Source organism: Acomys russatus, chromosome 3 (assembly GCF_903995435.1).
Source record: "Acomys russatus chromosome 3, mAcoRus1.1, whole genome shotgun sequence".
Taxonomy (NCBI): domain Eukaryota; kingdom Metazoa; phylum Chordata; class Mammalia; order Rodentia; family Muridae; genus Acomys; species Acomys russatus.
In genome coordinates this window covers 29,566,537-29,587,898 of record NC_067139.1, presented here as the reverse complement: position 1 = coordinate 29,587,898, position 21,362 = coordinate 29,566,537, and the positions used below count along the sequence as shown (strand labels likewise).

Genomic DNA, 21,362 nt, shown 5'->3' with positions numbered 1-21,362 from the left:
TCTAGACAGACCTTGGCAGGAAATTTAAAAGCTGGGACTAGTGATGGACCTCAGTTGGATTCAAATCCCAGGACCATGTACATCAACTGTAGTGGTGCATGCCCGTAATCCCAGCAGTCAAGACTTGAAGACAGGAGATCAAAAGTTCAAGGTCATTTTTCATTCAGTGGTAGAGTACTTGCCTGGGCAATGTGAGGCCCCAGATTCAATTTTAGTACCACAAACAAATAAGCAAGAACATCTGGATCTACCTAAGTGTCTGGAAAATGCTGAGGCTGGCCCCAGGGCTTGTTTACCTGAGCCCAGTAGCACTGTCCCGATCCAGGCTGGGGTTGCTCACACCCCACTCCAGTCACCACCAGTTCTGAGAGATGAATGGTCCGTTAGCATTCAGTTTAGGGGGATGGTCTATTTGCTACACATAGGGTAGATATTTAGTGAAATTTACTTTAAAGGTTGAAGAATACAGCCTCTGAGATATTTTTATGTTTCCAGACAAAGTTTTCTACGAGGAGTGTTTAATTGAACTAGTTTTTAAAGTGGGAGGGGGCCTGGGAATATAGCTCAATGGTAGAGTGCTTGCCCCACATTTGGTAAGCCCTTGGCTTGGTGGAGCATGCCTGTACTGCCAGTCCTCAGGAGGTGAGGATCAACAGTTCAAGGTTATCCTTGGCTATAGAGCAGGTTCACTGTCAGCCTCACTCAAAACGAGAACACTAATTACAAAAAGAGCCATTCTCTTTTCCTGCAGAATTAGAAATAATCAATGCAACAGCAGTTTTTAAAAATTATATTTAATACAAGTGAATAGATTAGAAGATCTGAAACATTATAAAGCGATATACACAACAAATAAATAATTTGCACGGGAGAGCCACGTCTCCATTGCATACCACTGTCTGGTATGAGAATACTTAAATCCAGTGACAATGGAGAAAGTCCATAAAAACGCTAACCTGTTGTCCCTTGTACGAAGGTCTTCAAGTATAAAAGTCCAATACAGTGTAAAATAGTATTCAATTTAGTTTTAGAGTAAAAATTGCAAGTACTGCACTTTCAGGAGGAAAATATAAAGCAGTATCTTCAAACTCCATACACTACACAAGGAGCGTGGGAAAGCCACGAGTCCCTGATGGATGAGATCTACAGGGGTGAAACAATCAAGAGGAGGGAGCACAGAACCAGCAACGTAGCTTGTTTTAAAAAAAAAAAAAAGCCTCAAGACTAAAATAAACTCAAATGTGTTCAGGTAAGAGTAGCCTCCTGAACAGTGCACATATGAATTTAAATAAATCCAAGCCAACATCTTTAGTTGAATAGGTTAATATTTAATACGCTACATCTAGACCTACTGAATAACTTACACCATGAGATGAATACATAATTTTACAGTGTCACGTCTAAAGTTCCTTCCTTTAGAGTGCAGCATAGTAAAACGTAAAAATAAATATCTTAAATAGGATTATTATTAAGGCACATTATAAAGGACAAGATCATCAACCGTCGAAGAGCTGTAATGTCAAGAACCTTGCTGTCTTAGGTACTGTAGTCACTAATAAATAGTTTTAAATAGGACTCTGAAATAGATACGAAAAACTGTAAAATTATTTTAAAAAGGGGGAGGGGGAGGAAGAAAATAAAGGTCCTCCAGACAGTCCTGAAGGGTGGAGCATCTGCAACCTCTGACTGCCTTTACCCATAATCTTTTAGTCCGTACAATAAATAGAAAAGAGTCGTGGTGGTGGTGGTGAAAACCTGACCAGCAGATGAACGTTTCCCCAGGTGAAACAGGGATTCGAATGTGACAAGCTCCTCCAATGAGTACAAGTGACGGACTCTTTCCAGAACCGTGTGTGCTATTATTGATTGTCTGAGCAGCTGGTGCAGTAGCAATTGCTCCACAATCCCACGTGTCCGCAGGACAGATGAGAAAATAGCTTTGGTACCTGTCCACCACTGTACCTGCTGCCACACTCCTAGACTGATTGTTCGATGCCCATTTTTGAGATAGCGCAAACACTACCTTCTGCCTCAGCAAAGTTTGCAGGTCTCGGTGACTGCAACGAAGGACAACCAGCGCTTCTTCTGTCTTGTTTGTTTGTTTTTTTTTTTAAATCTACATTTACGCATAATTCAAGCTACATATTGCTCACTCCATATTCCCTGGTTCAACTAGATTCACATAGCGTTTTCTAACTTGGAAAAGGCAGTTTGCTTCCCTGATACTATAAAAAGAGCAAAAAATAAAAAACCCCAATATAAAAGTGAAGTCCCATTGATACATACCCCTGCCATCATGTCCTAGTGGCTAATCTGTGTAACTCAGGCTCTTTGGGATTGACTTCAAAAACTGCTCCTTACCCTCCCATTCTCCCCTCTCCACCTGCAGCACTCCTTGGAGTAAGAAAAAGTAACACCTTTGCTTCACAACATAGCTTTGCTTTCTCCTTTTAAAGCTGTCAAGTCAATGTTAACCTTCTCATCAACTACTAACACCTGGGAAACTGGGAGGGAACAAGAAACTCTTTTGACTTGGACCAGACTGGCCAGTCTACTGCATTCGGTCTGTCTGCAGCTGCTGAGGCTGGTACTGGCCGAAGGCTGCTGCGGCTGCTGCGGCTGCAGCCGCGGCGGCAGCTGACCCAGGTGCAGCGGCGGTGATTGGCTGCTGGACAGCATAGCTGTAGCCCCCAGTGGTCACGTAGCCTGCAGCAGCTGGGGATGCTGCATAGGGGTACTGGTCATAGGCAGCGGCTGCTGCAGCTGCGGCTGCAGCCGCTGAGTATTGGGCGTAAGCAGCTCCAGTGTAATCAATGTACGGTGTGGTGGAAGCCGCAGCTGCTGTAGGCTGGACGTGGGGAATGACCACTCCAGGCTGCACAAAAGCCTGCGGGTAGACGTAGTGGGCAGGGATCCTGTTAAGAAATGAGAAACAAAGTCAGGCAACAGTCATCTCTTGTGGAACTTTTTGCTTGGAGATGGGGACAAACTCAAATTTAGTGGTTGCTATCAACATAGGGTTGCCATAATATCTACATTTTAGCAGTCCATTTGTTACTCCCTGGAGAGAATTCATCACCAAAGCCAGAATGACATTCTCCTTGTTAAGAGTTTTCACTCTGACTTCGAACCATGCACTATCATGTATGCCAAGTTTGGAAAATGAATCATGGTTCACCAGGGATGTGCATGGAAGGGAGATTTAACAGGGGCTTCAGGAGTTCTGGAAAAATTTGTAGAGTTCATATAAGGAAGATAACAGCTAGTAAATAGAAGAATCCATGGCACTAATACAGGTCTCAGAAATTGTCTGAGATCGCACAGTTCTGTGGGGGTGACGGTCTGGCTGTTTGAGGGAGAAGAGATTCCGAGTGTTTCTTTATCATGGCAACCCTATTTGAAATCGCTAGGCAGACTCGGCACACATTAATCTCTCAGCAACCTCAGTCACCCTGATTAAAAATCATAATTACGAAAAAAGCAGGCGAAAAAATGAAATAAAATAAAATAAAATAAAAAAAACCCAAACCAGGAGTTTCAAGGTTCACAAGTGTGGTAAACACGGCAGTCACACTCCTCAAATGACAGTAGTGCAGCTCACTCGGTTCACAAAAGGCTGTTGTGGGGAAGCCACCAAAATGCTATTAACAGTCCCGGCAGTGATTCCCAAAGAGGTGTGCGGCACACTTCCACTCTCTCTTTTGTTTTTTATTTTTTTCGTAAGGACAGAACAGTCAATCAAACCTGTTTGACTATCAGGCACCTGAGGCTCAGCCAGCTTGCTTGTCTCTATGCAAGACAGACAGAAAGGGGCCAGGGTGATGAGGTTGACAGGAAAGATAGGGACAGGAAAATAGAACCAAAATGTCTCGGAACCTATCAGAGACTTAAAAGATATAGTCTGTAAGGCAACAGTTATCCTGCCCATCTGCTAACTCTTATGTTAGGGTCCATGTCAGGAGAAATTGATTTATTAACCTATCTGCTTTCAATCTGCCCACTGGGTGACATTTTGTACAGTTCAGTTGTACAGTTACGGGTCCCCCTGTAGAGAGCCAAGAACGTGCTAGAAATCAAGTATCATTTTAAAATTTAAAATATTAGCATTCACAGCTCATATACAGACAGGACAGGCCCGAGGCCCTCACTTAAAAGTTGGTTTAAAAAAAAAAATTACAAGAAGTTTGTTTACAAAATCCCGTGTGTTGCAGCTGTCCCTCTTGTGATTCATGGCTGCCCACTTATAAAGTGCTCCCTCAAATATCTGTCTTATTTTTGTCTTTCTTTAAATGAATCTCCCTCACAACCCCCCCCCCCCCACCTTTCTAAAAATAGAACACAGGCATGCTATCTGGCTGTCAACAAGGCCAGCTTATTGGTAGCACAAGCGCAAATAACCATCTTCAAATTTTTAAAGAACTCAAGACGAAACATCGCGTTCAGGCTTTTCAAAAACACGAGGATTTGTGTGTGTGTGTGTGTGTGTGTGTGTGTGTGTGTGTGTCTTCAGAATTCTTCTGAAAGCACTTGTGAAGAACACCCGTGGAAAAGATGAGATTATCAGAGACAGCTGTGAATTCTGTCTCCCCGAAATTAAAAAATGCATTTAATTTTACTAGAACTGTAGTTATTTCTCAGTGCCAGCAGAAACCATAGCACCAAGTGTTTCTGAGGACACTTTAGAGATGTTCTTAACCGCATGTCAGTAACCAGGCGTGGCAGCATGGTCATGCACACATTCAGAACTCTGTGTCAGATCAGGTGACTGGCTCACCCTTGGTGACAGGTGTGGCTGTATAAAACACTGTCCCCAGAGCCGATAGGTCCACAAAGTGCAGACACAGCTAAAAGAGTCTCCTCTCCTGCCAGTTTACATGTGGTGACGGACGGCAGAGGCTGCAGCCGGGCTATTTTTGATCCTGTCATGCGACAAGGGTTTCCACTGGATAAAATGTCTTTATAAGGCCAACGTGAAACATCTATCAGCTGCAGAGGCCAGCCAGTCTGAAACCTCACTGATACAAAGACATTAACCCTTGGTGTGCTGAGGACAGCACAGTGTCTGATAGATTTGTATTTTCAAATAACAAAGTAACTCAAAGGAGGTTTACTCTTAACCCCCTGGACCCCCCAAAAAGAGGAAAGTTAAAGTGTGTGTGTGTGTGTGTGTGTGTGTGTGTGTGTGTGTGTGTGTGTGTAGAATGTGTTAAAACAGGGAAAGAATTGCTTCAAGAATTATGTCTCTGTATTTATGTTAATGACTATTTCTGATTGAACAGAGCGACCCGATGAGAATATCGTTTATTTTTCTGGAAGACCAGATTCCTTTCTGAAGGCTGACAAGGGCGAGGACAGTGTCTGAAAAGCCAATGAAGACCCGAGGCCTTTAAAAAAAAAAAAAAAGATCATGGAAAAGGGGAGCCCAGAGAACTCCAGAAGATGCCTGAGAGACTCCCATGTCTCAGTTCAGTGAGAAGGGAGCAGAGGAATGTGGGGTGTGCTGGGAGCTCTTTTAGTATTTGGGAACGCTCCTCCTACTAGAACTCTAACCCCCAGACCTTTAATTTACCATAGAATGCTTACAGTGAGCAGCTACAAAGCTCAAGAGCCAAGTGGACATCCCAGGCGATTAAACAAAACGACTGCATTTTTCTTCTGTCTCCATTTCTTTAGGTCCCTCTGACATCTCTCTGTGATTCCCTCCCTTCCTTCCTCTTTTCTCTTCCGTTCTTTTCTAAGACAAGGTCTCTCTGTGTAGCCCAGACTGGCTTCAAACTTATGATCATCCTGCCTCAACCATTGGAGTTCTGAGATTCCAAGAATGTACCACCATGCCAGGCTAGTCCCTGGGACTTTCAAAGCAATAACACAAGTTAGCTCTTCTAATCTGTCATGAAGACTGGGGACCAAGTCTCATCATTTTGGGCCTTTTGTGCATCTGTCTCCAAAATACCTTTTTAGTATCTTTTTAGCTCTTTGAACCCAGGTCTGTAGGGCATCTTACTACTCCCTGGCCATGCCACAGATGGCTGGATCCTACTTTAGCACATGCCACCCACCCCTCATGCAGGATGCCAACCCTCCGCCAGTCTCTACCTTCCCCATTCACTGTAGCTCTCGCCCTTGGTGCACAAGAGCCTTTGGGAGTTTATATTCCCTCTTTATTTCTCATTGTTCCTTTGTGAAAGGGATTGATGTTTTCCAGCCTGGAGTTGATGAACATTAAATAAAGTTCTCTGTGAAGGGGTCTGCCACTGCTTAGCACGGCAGGGGCTTACTTAAAATAGCTTCACATCTTCACCCTCCATCCACGATCTAGCTCATCCTCTTCAGGAAGACTTTTTTTTTTTTTTTTTGAGACCCATTGATGTGCTGTGTCTCTCCCTCTGTCAGAGGTCCTTCTTAGCACTGATTATTTTATTACCAGGTGAGGAGAAAGTGACAGTATGCATTTTTCTGGCTGTAGCATGACACCGGGGAATGGACACAGCTTCCAAGGTAAAGCAGACCATGACTCTAAACTTGGAATCATAGTTGGCACGCACACTGCTGCTGTGATCAGGGGGAAGTTAACGAACCTGTCTATACTTGTTCTGTTTGTTCCAAAGAGAGAACCTTAACAGCATCTTTTTCAAATGACTATAAGAAGTAAATGGCATAATTTATGTGGTTCTTTAGTCAGTTCTACATACACAGTAGCCCGGGTCACCACCTCTAGCGTAAAGCTAGGCACTGATATGGGTGCTCAGGAAATACTTAACTGTATGGTTAAGGGGTGCTTAAAGCTTTACTCACAAACCTGCAGCATCTCCTTTCCAAAGTTGTGATGAGAAAATACTTCTTTCAAACAGAGACTATTTAGAAGCTAAAGGTCATCAAGTCCTTCCACATCTGCCCTCTGCTCAATCCAAAGTTCTTTCAACCAATGTGTTTGTCTTTAAAGACAAACCCAGGGGCTATTTAAGAACCACAGAAAACTAACAGTCTCCTCACTAAGCCTTTCAAGCAAGGAAAAAGTTATAAATTCTCAGGCTTGCTTCGAGGCTAAGCCTAAAACAAGAACATGTGGCATTCAAAGGGAATTTAGGGTGACCAGGTGTGATTTTTTGGTTACAGACCTGGAATCAGGGGCAGTACTGAGAACCACTCAAAAAAAAAAAAAAAAAAAAAAAAAAAAAGAAAGAAAGAAAGAAAAGAAAAACCTTACTTGGCCTACCTGGAATGCTATCTGTTTCTTATCTCAAGCTCAACTTGAATCTCCAATTCAAACAATTTATGCACACAGTAACAATCACCATTCATCACAGAGACAGTTAATATCAGAAGAGATGAAAAACAAAAGGTTACTATAAAAACACACTTGATTTAACATTTCCATGTAATACATATCACCCTGGTGGTTCTTGTCTTCTTTGTTACTTATTTTCTCAAGGATCTAGGACTACCACCGCCAAGCCAGATATTTTCAGCTGGTGCTCCAGTGCGCTGTCCTTTCTCTATGCGCTGAGCCTCTTTCGGAGCCTCCCTGCTTGTTCATCCTACCACACACCTTTGAGATGCACCCAGTGCCCTCAGCCAGTTCAAGTCTACTCCCCTCCCCACAGCGTGTCCAATTCTTCCAACCCACATATTTTCCTACGGTTCTGAATTCCTCTTAAACTTGAAACAATTATAAACCAGTTATCAATGAGTGCTTGTCAGCTGCTCTGCCATCTTCTTGCTGCCCCCCCCCCCCCCCCCCCAGTGAACACACCAAGTGATGCACGCTTTAGAACAGCTGCTAAGTGATTTGGGTTTACACTCTCTCAAGATGATTCCTGGGAGGTCAGGACTAAGCCCACTAGTACAACTTCAGATGTATGTTTTTTTCCCATAGGCCCATCTTGACTGATAGTTAAATATGAGCAGAGAGAGAAGGGAGGAGGAGGGAGGGGAAGGGAGGAGAAGGGAGGGAGGCAAGGAGGAAGTGGGGAGGGGGGGCAGAATGTATGGCCCAATCAACTCATCTCTTGCTGTCCATATCCACCTTGGCTTGGAAGGGGCTTCGATACATAGCGATACTTAATTAATTGTAGCTTTTCCCAAAAGCTGTAGATGTCTCTAAGAACCAGTTACTAATAGATTAAGATAACAAGAGACTATTAAGAAAGTGTCCATCAAAATCTAGTTTGCTACTTAGTTTTGGGTGAGCCTGTATTAGGAGATGCTTAGGTAGGCATCTACTCATGAAGACAGATTCTGGCCTTCTAGGTGACACATGGAGATTGTCAGGTACTAAGCTGGATCACAGCTTAGTTCCTTCAAACAGCCTGGCAACTCACAAAAGAATGAGAGTTACAAGAATATCAATCGGGCGGAAGACGGAGGAAACAGATTGTAATGTCCAGGATAAACCAATCGGGGGGAAGATGGAGGAAACAGATTGTAATGTCCAGGATAAACTGATGGTGGCCTCCCTCTAGTGTCATGTTTAATGTAAGGGGATGGGGGACCTCAGAAGCTGGTAAACCAGAAAAAACACAAATGTGAGCAGGCTGCTTCCCTGGTGGGTCTGAAAGGTGGAGTTAGTACTGTGCTCCTCAAAACAAAAACCAAGCAAAATTAAGGGGAAGGGGGAGCCCAAACTGGTGATTGTTAATGAAATCGGAATAGAGTTGCTGGACCTTCATCGGAAGACCTGGAGGTGGACGAACATTGCAAAAGAAAGCCCCGTTCCCAGAAAACAGAGACTTACAACATGCAAGCAGCGATTCTGTGTTCTTACAGAGAGAAATCACACAATTTAGCACTCACTACAAAAATGTTAAATGGAAGTCACAGGCTAATAGCTTAAAAGCAGGAAGGGGAGGGGGAAAAAAAGGCCCTTTGCTTCCCATGGCAAAGTCAGAAGTCAACACTGCTCACCACCACCAAAACCAAACGGCAAAGAGCCCCTTCCCCAAGGAAAGGAAACACTCACTACAGCTCTGTTCAATTAAGTCAAAGCACACAGTTTAGCTATCAACACCACTTCATTATTGTAATAAATGAAATAAAGCACACGGAGGGCTATGGACTATAGTGAAAAGAAAAAAAATGAAAACAACACCACCAACATCCATGCACGGTTAATCACCATCTGAGCTTGTGTCTGAGTCTACTGGTTACAGAGTTTAATTCCAAACAGAACTAGTCCACCTCTTATCATCGCATCCTTCTCATCAGTTAGCTTAACTGTATACGAGCCCTGTCAGGTTAGAAAGAGATAAATAACATTGAGTCAAGCTGAACAGCAGGAATGGTGACGGGACACATGTCTTGTGCACAAGTCATACCTGGTATTTTGTTTTGTTTTGTTTTGTTTAATCATAAGCCCAACATTTGGCTGGTTTGGAGACTGCAAACTTGGTCAGATAACTTGACTCATCTAAAAATATTTATGGTATCAGCATTAAAAAATACATAAGCATATATAAATATGCAAGACCCGGGACATTCAGTGACATATCGACCTTGTCTGTTCATAACTAAGAGGCAGGGTAACAAACGGTGGCCATGTTGGAACTTTGGAGGCTTTGGTGAACAGACTTACCCAAAAGGTCTTTGTATAAGGGCCGGGTGAAGCTGTTGAACTCCAAAGGCAAAACCTAGCAATAAAACACACCACATTTTCCATTTGTGCACAGTTAGGAACTTACTTTTCCTACACAGAAACTGCAAAAAAGAAGCAGTCATATAACACTTTTGAGTATTCATGGACATGTTCTTTACATACAGAAAGTATATCTATTTTATAAATGTTGTCATTCATCCTAAAAAAAAAAAAAACCCTGCAAAGTTTAATTAACAGACATTAAAAAATATCTTTAAAAATTTAGACTGGAGAAAAATGCTCATGAGGGAGACCCACAAAAACAATGAAGTGAAATTCACAAATATTCCTACAGTTCCAACCCATGAGTGAAAAAGAAAAAGTAAAGATAAAAAAATCTCTGCAATTTGTAACATTCTGAAAAAATTGTACAGTTTATAGCATTAATATTTCACAAAACAAATTCCCCCATCCGTTTTCAAAGAGTAATACATGCACAAAAGATGTTTCAGAAAGACATAGTTTTGAATGTCCGTGGGTATTTCCTCATGAGTTCCCTTTCTGTCAACCAAGCTCCTGAACAGAAATGTCAACCTCTTTTTAAACTTCCCGTAGAAAAGGCAGAGTGCGGAGCACGCAATTTAGTCAACAGAGTTGCTTGTCCAGGGGATTGAAGATATTTGTTCGATCATCAAGTGAGTGATTTTCAATAAGTGTACAGGACAGCACCAAATTATACAACCAGCCATATTTTCACATGGACAAAGCTACGCCCCACTGTCAACTAACAGCTACAGGGATTTTTTAGTAAATTATTTCTCATTTCCAAGTAAGTGTCACTAACAAAACAAAGCAAAACAAGTAAAAAACCCTGTAACTTGTGAATGTGAGATTTTCCTATGTGTAAGTATTTGATTGCTAGTGTTCTGTGATTTTATGTGAAAATGTGTGTTATGCCTCTCTTAGGTCAGGGTTCAAGTCATGCCTGCTGTGAACACTGCATGACTGACCTAGACCACAGGAAGAAGGGAGGCTCACTGGCTGGAGGTGAGTGACAAGGCCCACATAGTTTTCCTTTTCAGCTACAAGTGGCTAGTAAAAATCGGATAACTGAAAGCAGATAGGAATGCTTATCATATAGGAAATTAACCTTTGAGGGCAAGTGATCCGGCCCCTAAGAGCTATTTTTGCACATAGATACATTTCAAGTACCCAGCGGCATACTTACACCACTGATGTATCTTTAATGCTCTGGTGGAATAACCAGCCCCTACTCAGGTTTTAGCAAACACTACTACAGATTTTCAGGAAGCTAGTTTTTTTTTTTTTTTTTCTGGGCTGGGCATGGTGTGGGCTGATAACTCTACTGCTGGGGGGAGGGTTTGGGGGGCGGGAGAGGGGTAGGCACTGCTCACCTGGCTGCATGATTCTTGGTTTTGCTCCCAAGTATGCCAGATTCACATTGGCCTTCCTACCATCAATGATGGGGTTGGGATCCTTGCAGGCTCTTTCAGCAGCAGCCCGGTCAGCCATGGTGACCTTAGCAACACACACAGACACACAAAGCCCTCAGTTAACCCCTGAAGGAAAAATAGTGAAGTCACTGAGCTTTCTTTCTTTCTTTTCCTTTCTTTCTTATTTGGGAATGGGGGTGGGTGGGGGCGCGGTTGGGACATTAACCCTTCATTCTCTCCTTTAAAAAAATAAGCAGAAAGAAGAAAGAAGAGCCCCTCCACCCCAACCAAAGTCTGAAGGGTGCTGGTGTGGGGCCTAACAGATTTGGAAACCACAGTTCTGAAATCGCCTGTAGATTTACCCCTTTCCCAAAGTCCCTTCTTGGTCCCCACCCGGGCCCCAGAGGCACAGTGGGCTTTAAACAAAGTCCAGCCCCAAACCAGCTGGTTGCTCCCAACAGGCAAACACTCCCCAGCGACAATAGCGATTGTCCCGCTCCAGGACTCCCAGCTCTTAGGGCAGCAGAATTTGCCCCTTTAAATCTCCAGGAAGCTTAATGTGCTGTTTCAGTTAGGTAGGCAAACAGCCAGAGGGTCAGCTTTTTCTTTTCTTTTCTTTTCTTTTCAGAAGCTACCTTAGCGATTTGAAAGGTAGGGGTGTGACACCTCCTAAATGTCTCTTCCTTACACACACACACACACACACACACACACACTTTTTTTTTTTAAACAAAGCACTTAACAACACACACGCACACACACACTTTTTTTTTTTTTTTTTTTTTTTTTTTTTTTTTTTTTAAACAAAGCACTTAACAACCAGCCTCCAAGCCCGGAATGCCACAGTGCGGGGCTCCGTTCCCTCCCTCCCAGCTCTCTGCATCCTAGATCCTGCTCTCAGTCCCAAGCTCTTGGGCCACCGAAATAGCATCCCCTAAGGTCCTCTCTGAAACCCGCGAGGCAGGCACGAGCCCCCGCTCTCCCAAGCCCCGTCATACTTGAAGTTTCCTCTCAGCTCCGAGTGGAGGGGGCGTCCCGCGTGGTCGTCCCACAGAGCCCCTCACCCCAAGCTCTGACTCCCGAAGGCCTGGGGCCACTCGCTCCCTCCTGGCCTGTTTTCGGTCTCCCCACCAGTACCTCTCTTAGTTGTCCCCCCCTACCCCCACCTCGAGCCCTTCTGTGTAACTTACAAATCCGTAGCCCCGGGACTTGCCCGTTTGCCGGTCGGTGATGACCACGGCCTCCTCGATGTCGCCGAAGACCTCGAAGTACTTGCGCAGGCTGGCGTCTGTGGTGTGGTAGGGCAGCCCTCCCACGAAGATCTTAGTGTACGTCGTGTCCTTCTGGGTCGTGTGCATCTTCGCGCCCGCCCCGCGGCTCGGGCTCCGGCTGCGGCTGCGGCTGCGCCTGGTCCTTGGGCTCCGCGTCTCCCGCAGCGCACGGCGGCCGCCGGGGGCTGAGGGAGCGCGCGGGGGCGAGGGCGCGGCGTGGGCGCTGGGCGCTCTGCTTCCCGAATGGCCTTCGGCCCCGGACACTCGCCCGGGCGCTCTGCTCTCGTCCCCACGTCCGGTCACTGTCCAGACCCTCCCGATCGTCCGGGTAACCAGCGTGAGCCTTTTGCACTCACCCCGCGTGGAAGTAAAAAAAAAAAAATTTTTTTTTAATGCAAAGAGAGGGTGATGGTCTCTGAGTCCAGAAGAGGTAGATGTTTCTTTCTCAAAAAAATCGGTGGCTGGGGTGGGAGTGGGGTTGGCTCAGAGGCCACCGCGTCCCGGGGTCAAGGAGGTGGTAGCTGGGGGCGTAGCGTTGGGCCCGGCTAGGGCTGGGGACTGTCCCTCCTGCCTGAGAGCTACCAGACCTGTGCGGACAGAGGACAGCTCTCCAACCCTCTGCTCCCTTCCCCAGCGGACCGGGGGTCGACGCCCGGCTGGGGAGGGGGCGGGCCGGACGCCTGCGATTGGCCGGGACAGCACCTGGGGCGCCTGGCGCCGCCGCCCCCCAGCTGTTGGGAACAGCTGCTTCTCTCCCTGAGCGCGCGGCGCGGCGCTGGGTCGCCTGGCTGGGGCTCCGGCGCTGTTGCTGGGGCAGAGTTGGAAGCGGCTGGAGGCGGCCTGGCTGTGCTGTTGCCTGCTCCTACTGGTCAGAGTCGCAAAGACCCCTGGCGACACAGGCAGGGACCCGGAGTGCTTTGAGTACACGCCCGGAAGGGGAGCTTCTTGGCTGTCCAAAGCCGACCACGCGAGCTCTTCGAGACAGGCCTCGATGGCATGGCATGTCCAGTTGACTTGAGAGTCTTCCAGCCACCCCGCCCCCGTTTTCCCTTCCCCCCCTGCCCCCCCCCCGCCCAGCTTGGGGAGGTTTGTAAATAGGCCAGTCCCCTCCCAAACACCTGGGGCCCAGGAAATCTGCCTCCTTTAGGAGTCTGGGCCATGAAAGAGCCCTCAGGTTTTCTTGGCCCCCAAAAGCTTGGTGCTGTGGGAAACTAAGAGGTAGAGCCCTAGGGGTATAGTGTGGTGTAGTGTAGAATAATGGTGGTGGTGGTGGTGATGATGATGATGATGATGATGATGATGATGATGCTACCCCTAACATTTGGGTGGCTTGAGAAAAACATTAGCTTTTGGCTCACAGCCAGTGAAGGGTGTTTGTGTCCATCAGACTCTGCCTTCTACTTCGGAGGACCATGAATTAGGACTGTACCTCCCACAACCATCAAATTTGTGCTTCCTGTCTAACTTAGTTATTCAGAAAGATGGGTACAATGTCTGTCTCATCATAATAAGTCTCTCCCGCCTCCGCCTTTTTTTTTCTAAGCAAAGAATCTATTTCCTTCTATTTGAATTACAAAACGTTTAGCGAATTGACCTCATTTATTTATCTGAATATAATTGTTAAAACGTATGATTTCTTTTAAAAGAGAGAGAGAGGAATAAAAAAAAAAACCCAACCTGTTACATAACAATTGGTTTTTAACAGCAAATCTGAAAGCATACACAGAATACATTAAACGTGATATATATTTATTAATTTAGCCAGCTAGTTGCCACTCCCGCCCCCCCTCCCCGCCCCACAGTAGGGCTTTTAACTAACACGGCTTTGAAATCAGTCAGTCGTCTTTTAAGTTTAGATTAAAAAAAATTTTTTTTTGAGACAGGGTCTCATGTATCCCAGGTTGATCTTGAACTTCCTGAGTCATCACTAGGATGACTTTGAACTTCTGATTCGCCTGTCTCCAAGTCCTGAATGCCGGCATTGCAGGCGCATAGAGCTTCACTGGGCTTATGTGATGCTTCCGGAAGGAATGCAGGGCTTCCTGCCTGCCAGGCAAGCACTCTGCCAACTGCGCGACGTCCCCGGGTCCCTGATGAAAGTTTGTAATGTGAACAGAACATTGCACCCTCTGCTCTCTCTGCACGAGCTCTGTTTAAGCGATTTTTGCCAGTGTAGTTCCAACACTAATTGCCCCGAGCTACACCTTTTATTTCCTTTTAAACAGGTCAATGTGTTAACTGATAGAGCCCCACAGACAAACCCTGGTTACTTCCCAGGGCACCTTAGCTGTCAACCAGAGCCGAAGAAGAATGTGGCGTGTGTAAAGGTGAACGAGAATCACTAGCGGATATTCTTGTGAGAAATCTTTAGCTCATCTTGCTGATTTCCACCAGAGGTTCCTGAGGTGATTAGATTCGGTTTGAACCCACAGTGAGAGATAAGGAAAACTAAGAAATCTATTGTTAATCCAGGTTTAAAAAAATAATTTATGAAAAAAACAAAGTCGGCTGTAGGGAGAGCGTGCAGGCAACAGCGGACAAGCTGGATCAGCACGCCGGCCAGAGAGACACCTAAGGATCCGTCCCGTGGAACGGCTACCGGAAGGTTTACTCTTTCGTCCCTTTAACCTTTTTTTTTTCTTTTATAAGCTAGTTGGGTTACATAATAAAGTTTAATTGCTAAGAAAAAAAAATAATTTATAATGTCAGAATTTTATAGGAAATGTTGACCCTTTAGTACAGTTCCTCATGATGTGGTGATCCTCAATCATAAATTTATTTTCATTGCTACTCCATAAATGTAATGTAGTTACGGTTATGAATAGCAGTGTAAATATCTGTTTTCTGATGGTCTTTGGGGGCCATGACCCACAGGTTAAGAACCACCATTTGAGATGAGTGCTTGAGTGTGGAAACACAAACCCTGTCCACAACAGTTAAGTAAAGTGCTCGTTCAGACGGAAGGCTGTGTCAGTATGACAAAGGATAATTTTTTTTTTGACAAAGGATAATTTTTAAAAATAAAAAAGCAAGCCCTGAAACAGAAGAGGCTTGCTTTTTAATGTTTAATATTCATCTTGCAATGTCACTTAAGGATTACAGTACTCCACTGAAGCTCAGGCAAAAGCCTCTGAGAGGGGAGGTGACTCTCAAGAAGCCTCATACACCTTGTGACACTGCCTGTCTTGTGTCTTCCTACAGGGGTAAGAAGCCAGTCCACCCTGCACAGAAGGAGAGTGTGTCTGCAAGTGCAGCCGGCAGTTTGGATGGTGGTCACTGGGCAAAGTGGAGAAAGCTAAGAGGAAGCTTTTACCCCATGATGGGATAGCTGTCTCCTCAGGCTTGGGGAGGAAATAAAATACACCGTTCACTCTGAGGGCTGGGGAGACTGCTTAGTGGACAAAATGCTTGCTATGCAAGTGTTAGGGCCTGAGTTCGAACCCCAGCATCACCATGAAAAGCTAGATGTGCTGGCACATCTTGGTCAATTTCTGGCCTCTTTATTCACACGCGCGCACACACATGTGCATACACACATGTACACACAAACACACACACACACTGAGAGGGGGAGGGAGAGAGAGAGAGAGAGAGAGAGAGAGAGAGAGAGAGAGAGAGAGAGAGAGAGAGGGAGCAAAGAAAATAACACAGGCAAGAGCAGACCTTTCAATCCCACGAGGGCCCCACTAAACTGCCCTTAGAGAATATTTGACACTTTTGTCTGATATTGGTTCATTTTGAACAAGATGATACTTGGGCACTCACACATTTTGGAAATTCCAGAAATAATCAAAGTGTTCCTAGTCAACAAAAGACTGTGAGTTGCTGAGAATGAGGGGGGAAGAGGACTGGTGATTTTTAAATTTTGTTTTCTAAGTCTGCATCAGTAGAGGCCATCGTTCAGCACGCGCACAGCCCACTATGGCTTCGGTTTCACATCTACACAAAGGTAAACACAGTTACAAAGACCAGACCCACTCTCGGTGGGCCCCGGGCTGTCAGATGGATTGGACTCCAAACTTCAAGATTATTAAGTACCAAATATTTCTGCACAATAGCCCGTCACAAATTCAGGCTTGAAATAACAATATGTGAAGACTCTTTTCTCTCTCCTGGCTGCTTTTGGCAGAGGAGACACAGATACCCAAATGCCTTGTGCAATATCATGTGTATTTCTTTGGAAAGAAAGAACGGTAAAATACTGTAAAAGTTATAAATAAGTTCCAAGCTTGCCATGTCCAAATTAGTGCCTGAATCCTTGGTTACCACTCCTCGGCAGGATTGATATCATTTTGCTACTTATAGTAAATTATCATCCATGTTGTTCAGAATCTTTATTTGTTAGAGGCCAAGCCCAACTCAAAATATTCATTTTATCTGTTTTTTTCCCTTTCCCCCTCCACTTTTCCCTCTTTAATCAAGCATGGATGGGAGCTTCAGGCTTACTCGCATCTAGACACTCTCTTGGCTGTCACGTCAGGTTATCAAAACCATTTATTGAGCTTTACAGTACTAAAGAAGTATCTACTGAAACCAGAGGCTGGGGGACCTGTCTGTATACAGCTTACCTTGCAAGCAGGAGGCCCCGAGTTCCACCCCCAGAATCATGGGAAAAGCTAAGTGTAGTAGAGTGAATTTGCAATCCACCCCAGAATTTGAGACATGGAGACTACTGGAGGCCCAGCCTAGCCTAGTTTGTGAGTTTCAAGCCGGAGAGGGAGACCTTGAAAAGAAAACAACAGCAACAAAATAACGGAGAGCTAAAGGCTGGGAGGTCAACCTTCAGGCTCACCTTTACCCTAGGACGCCCGCTTGCATAGCTCAGTGGTAGAGCCCTTGCCTAGCAAGCAAGACCATTGGTTCCATCCTCAGCCCTGGGTGGGGGTGGGGGATGTATAACCACTGTCCAGTGTTTGATACGAGCCAATATATTGCGGAGAGAATGTTTAGGCCAGGTATTTAACTTTTTTTGGAAAATGAAGCGTAGCCTCAGGTAAGCCTTTATTCGGTTGTTTGGAAATGTTCTGTCCTCGAGTTCCTGTGAGCATTCCAAGACGGATGTGGGCATTCTGGCCTTTGGAGAAGCCGTAAGCAGCTATCCCCGTTTCTCTGGGCTGGCTGGTAATCCACACACACAGAGCACATAATGGGCCGGGCTGGTGTTTTCGTGAGTTGACCTGGCAGTTGGAAACCCAGGCCCCACAGCTCATCCCTATCTTGGAGAAATCTATTCATGTTGCATTCCACCTCAGCCAGGCTGGTGAAATGGCTTGAAGTGTAAATATTGAAGTCATAGGCACCGATTTTATGTCCAGCATCCCCACATCGGAAAGCAGTGTACAGTTATTTAAATGATCAGACAAGAGTTAAAATGAAAGTACACATAAGTTCGTGGTTAACTTCACCTTGCAAACCAATCTCCCTCTGCTGCGGCTGTGAGCACACTTGAATTTCTGTTTAAATTTGGAAGGCCAGGAGAGAATCCAAGCATTTAACCCACCATGTGGCTTTCCCTTTTCAACTCGGGGCACACTTGGGTTTCAAGCCGGTACACAGTGAGCCTCCAGGCTGCCTGAGTTATTTTTAGGACACTGATGGAACTCTCCAAATGTATTGGATGACCGCTCTGGATGACAGTGTTATCCTGGAGATGTTGCTGTGGTCTAGGCAAAGGGCACAGTGGCACAAACAGCCTTGAATCCTGGGACAGGAGGCATAGGGCTTGGTCCAGATAGTCATTAACCAGCTCCCACAACCTGTTTGGTTTTCTGGATTAGAAAGCACAAATGTAGGGTTAGGGGCACAGATCAGTGATGGGAGTACTTGCATGCCATGGGCAAGGTGCAAGCTTCCTCTCTAGTGACCAGAAAGGGTCATTAGAGGCAGAGGGATAAAGGGACTATACCTACCCCAGAATGAAGGCTCTACTCAACCCCTCCCCCACTTTACTTAAAGACATCTCTTGGTTACCCCAGATTTTGGAGATAACCCAATGCTACGACCTGAGTGTTATTTACTTTCTTTCTAATATAAACTATTCAAGGTCATTCCACCAAAGCTATGTTTTCTCTGGTAACAACGGAAAGGCATATTTGTGGTAGAAAATTACAGATTGGCAGCAAGATACACACAGGAGAAAACCAAATGCACCCATAATTCTTCCTCTTAGAATAACTATTGACATTTCAGAGCAATCGATTCGGGGCTTTTCTTGCATATAAATAACACACAGGACAGTGTACAAACACCATTCATTCCACTCTACACTGTGTTACCATCAACTAAAAAAAAAAAAAAAAAAAAAAAAAAAAAGAAAGCCTTATATGGTGAAATAGTTTTTCTTACCATGAAATGGTTTCTGTAATTCATTTTAAGTACCATTTTATCATGTCAGTGCTCCAAGATCATTTATTCTTTAAAAGTATTTATGTTATCTTATTGATTATTACAAAGGGCTATAAATTAATACCCTTACAAATAAGAGTTTATATTCATTGTTGGCTGCTACTTCAGGCTGGCTCCCTAAGGGACTTCATCTTGCTCGCCGTTAAACTCTAACGCTCAAATATTTTTCAGGCGACTGCAGTCTTACAAGCTCTGGATACATTGAAGGGTAAGCCCATATTTAGAGCTTTTGATACATAATCTTAAATTGTCTTTAATATGATAACATCAGATTTAATTTTTCTTCATTCTTCCCTTCACTCCTTCCTCTCTTCCTCTTTCCTTCCCTGCCCCCATCCTTTCTTCATTCCTTTCTTTCTTCCTAGACAGGGTCTCATGCACCCCATGCTGCCCTCAAATGCACAATGTAGCAAGTGATCTGAAACTTCTGATGCCAAGATTAGAAAGAAGCAGCTCAGGCTTCAAGTGTGACATGAGCAAGAAGGTACCACCACCCCATTAGACCCATGGTTGTGAACTTCTGAGTCCTTGGATGCACAGCAGTGGTAGAATGAATGCTTTGGAAAGAACACAATGGTGCACTGGAAATGTGCATTGAAATTTGAAAAATTTTAACTTACTTTCTTGGGTAAAAATGCACTCTCATCACTTAATTTTTCACCCTCATATATTTCTGGACCATTTGTTTTTCTTTTGAAAACTGCCTTTTTTTTTTTTTTTTTTTAATGAGACAAAAAATTTGGAGTTGGGCAAAGATTTGTAGAAATAATCTGTGAATGTGTAGCCAACTGGGTAGAGTTCGGTCCACCTTGGGTCCCCATTTGAGGTTGGTGTCTAAAGTGGCCTGAACTTTGTGGTGTCGCTAGACCTGGCTTACAATTAGGAGTTATGGCTGCATGCTCATTTGGTGTCACCTGGTCAGGCACTCAGCCTCTGTTGGGACAAAATGTTATACCAAGAGCTGTTTCATAAGATGTGTCATTACCCATGCCATGTTACAACTGGCACGCCATCATCCTATCTCCTAGGATACGCACTGTGATTCATCTAGGAGGATGCTCCCTAATACGTCAGATCGCATCTTTCCCTCTTTCCCCATCACCACTGCCTCTAATAACCAAGATATCTCATGGTGTCTGGCCCAAGTGACTGCATTCGGCATCACAGCCTGGATTTGATGTGGTCTACTTTCCTGCTTTTGGTCTCGTTAAAATCGTGTAGCCTTTCACCTTGTCTGCTGCATGGACAGAGGAAAAAAGATCTGAGTTCAAAGCCAGCCTGGTATAGAGTAAGTATCAGATAAAGAAAAGATTAGATCCAGGAGTGGTGATGTATGCCTTTAATCCCAAATGAAGGTAAAGCTAGTTTGTATAGGGAAGCGCCCATGTTTAAAAACGGTGTCTAATGGAGTGGCAAAAAAGGTAACAGATCAGAGAGGATTTGACAGAATAGGATCTACCCAAGGAGAAGAGAGGAAAGGGAAGCTACTTAACAGGTACTTTTTCAGAGAAAGGAGACAGTTTTTACCAGGATAGGAATAGAGAGATGGGTTACAGAAAAAGAACTCAGGTGAAGGTGGAACAGGCCAAAAAAATGAGAAGAAACCAGAAGATTAGAGCAGATTGCTGAGTTAGTTTGAGGCCGAGCAGAGCAATTCCAGGCCAAGAGAGAGAAGCCAGATTAAATAAATCAGCTGGTAGAAGCATCAAGCCAGAACAGCTGAGTTGAACCAGCCAGTCCAGAGCTCAGAAAGAACAAGTAAGGGTGAGCTTATTAAGCAGTAAGTCTCAGAGGCTGAAACCATTCTAGGCCTAGGTTAGATTATATGGTGGCTAGAAGCTTCCAGAACTAGGTGTAAGTTAGCAGAAGGAGGCAGTAAGCCTCCAAGACAACAATTGAGGCAGGAAAATAAAAATTACTTTAATAGAATATATGTTGAAAAAATAATGTGTGTATATATATTCATGTGCATATACATACATACATACATACATACATACATACATATATATATATGCATGCCTGCATAGTCATTGTCTGCTAAATCAATTTCTAGGCCATTTCAGAAATTGGTTCTTATCAATTGCCTGCTGAATAAATATCTAGATCATCTCAGAAATTGGTTATTGACTGCTTTAGCTGACCAGAGAGTACAGTTCTCAATTTCTTAGCATTTTTAGTGTTTCTCAATTATTGAAGCAGGTCTTTGGCAATTGGCATTGCATTTTTAAAATCACTGCTGTGCTTTCATTAGTATTGACTTTTAGGTTAAACAGTAATTAGCTGCTTCCTTAGATATATGGGGGTTTGTTTTAGACTCCGTGAAGGCTGCACTTCTGAAGTATTCGCCAAGTTCTGCTAACTTGGCAGGAATCAACATAAAATACTTTGTCCCCTAAAGATTTTGGTCTGCACATGATTTTAGCTCTTTTTGGGGGTAAATCCAGAGCAAACCTTAGACTGGAATGTAGCTTTTAATACCAAAACATAATTTAGGGTATCTCTGTTGGTTCCTGGCATGCTAATGAGGTACTAAAGAGCTACAGGCAAGACTGAAATTTCACTGATTCTCAACACTTGTTTTACCTCTTGTAAGTTTTTTCCGAGACAATGACTATCTGGTAAGCTTTAGAATGAGTGGCTCTGTGTAGATACAGCCTG

At 44.4% G+C, this 21,362-nt stretch overlaps 1 protein-coding gene across 1 annotated transcript; it reads right to left on the bottom strand.

Moving 5' to 3' along the window:
- Positions 1–2,097: 2,097 nt before the first annotated feature.
- Rbm24 (RNA binding motif protein 24) lies at positions 2,098–13,196 on the bottom strand. Its single transcript, XM_051170783.1, has 4 exons — positions 12,216–13,196; positions 10,987–11,110; positions 9,572–9,626; positions 2,098–2,915 (listed from the first exon to the last, which is right to left on the bottom strand). Exons 1-4 carry the CDS (start codon positions 12,381–12,383, stop codon positions 2,552–2,554), a joined length of 711 nt encoding a protein of 236 aa, XP_051026740.1. The 5' UTR covers positions 12,384–13,196; the 3' UTR covers positions 2,098–2,551.
- Positions 13,197–21,362: the final 8,166 nt, after the last annotated feature.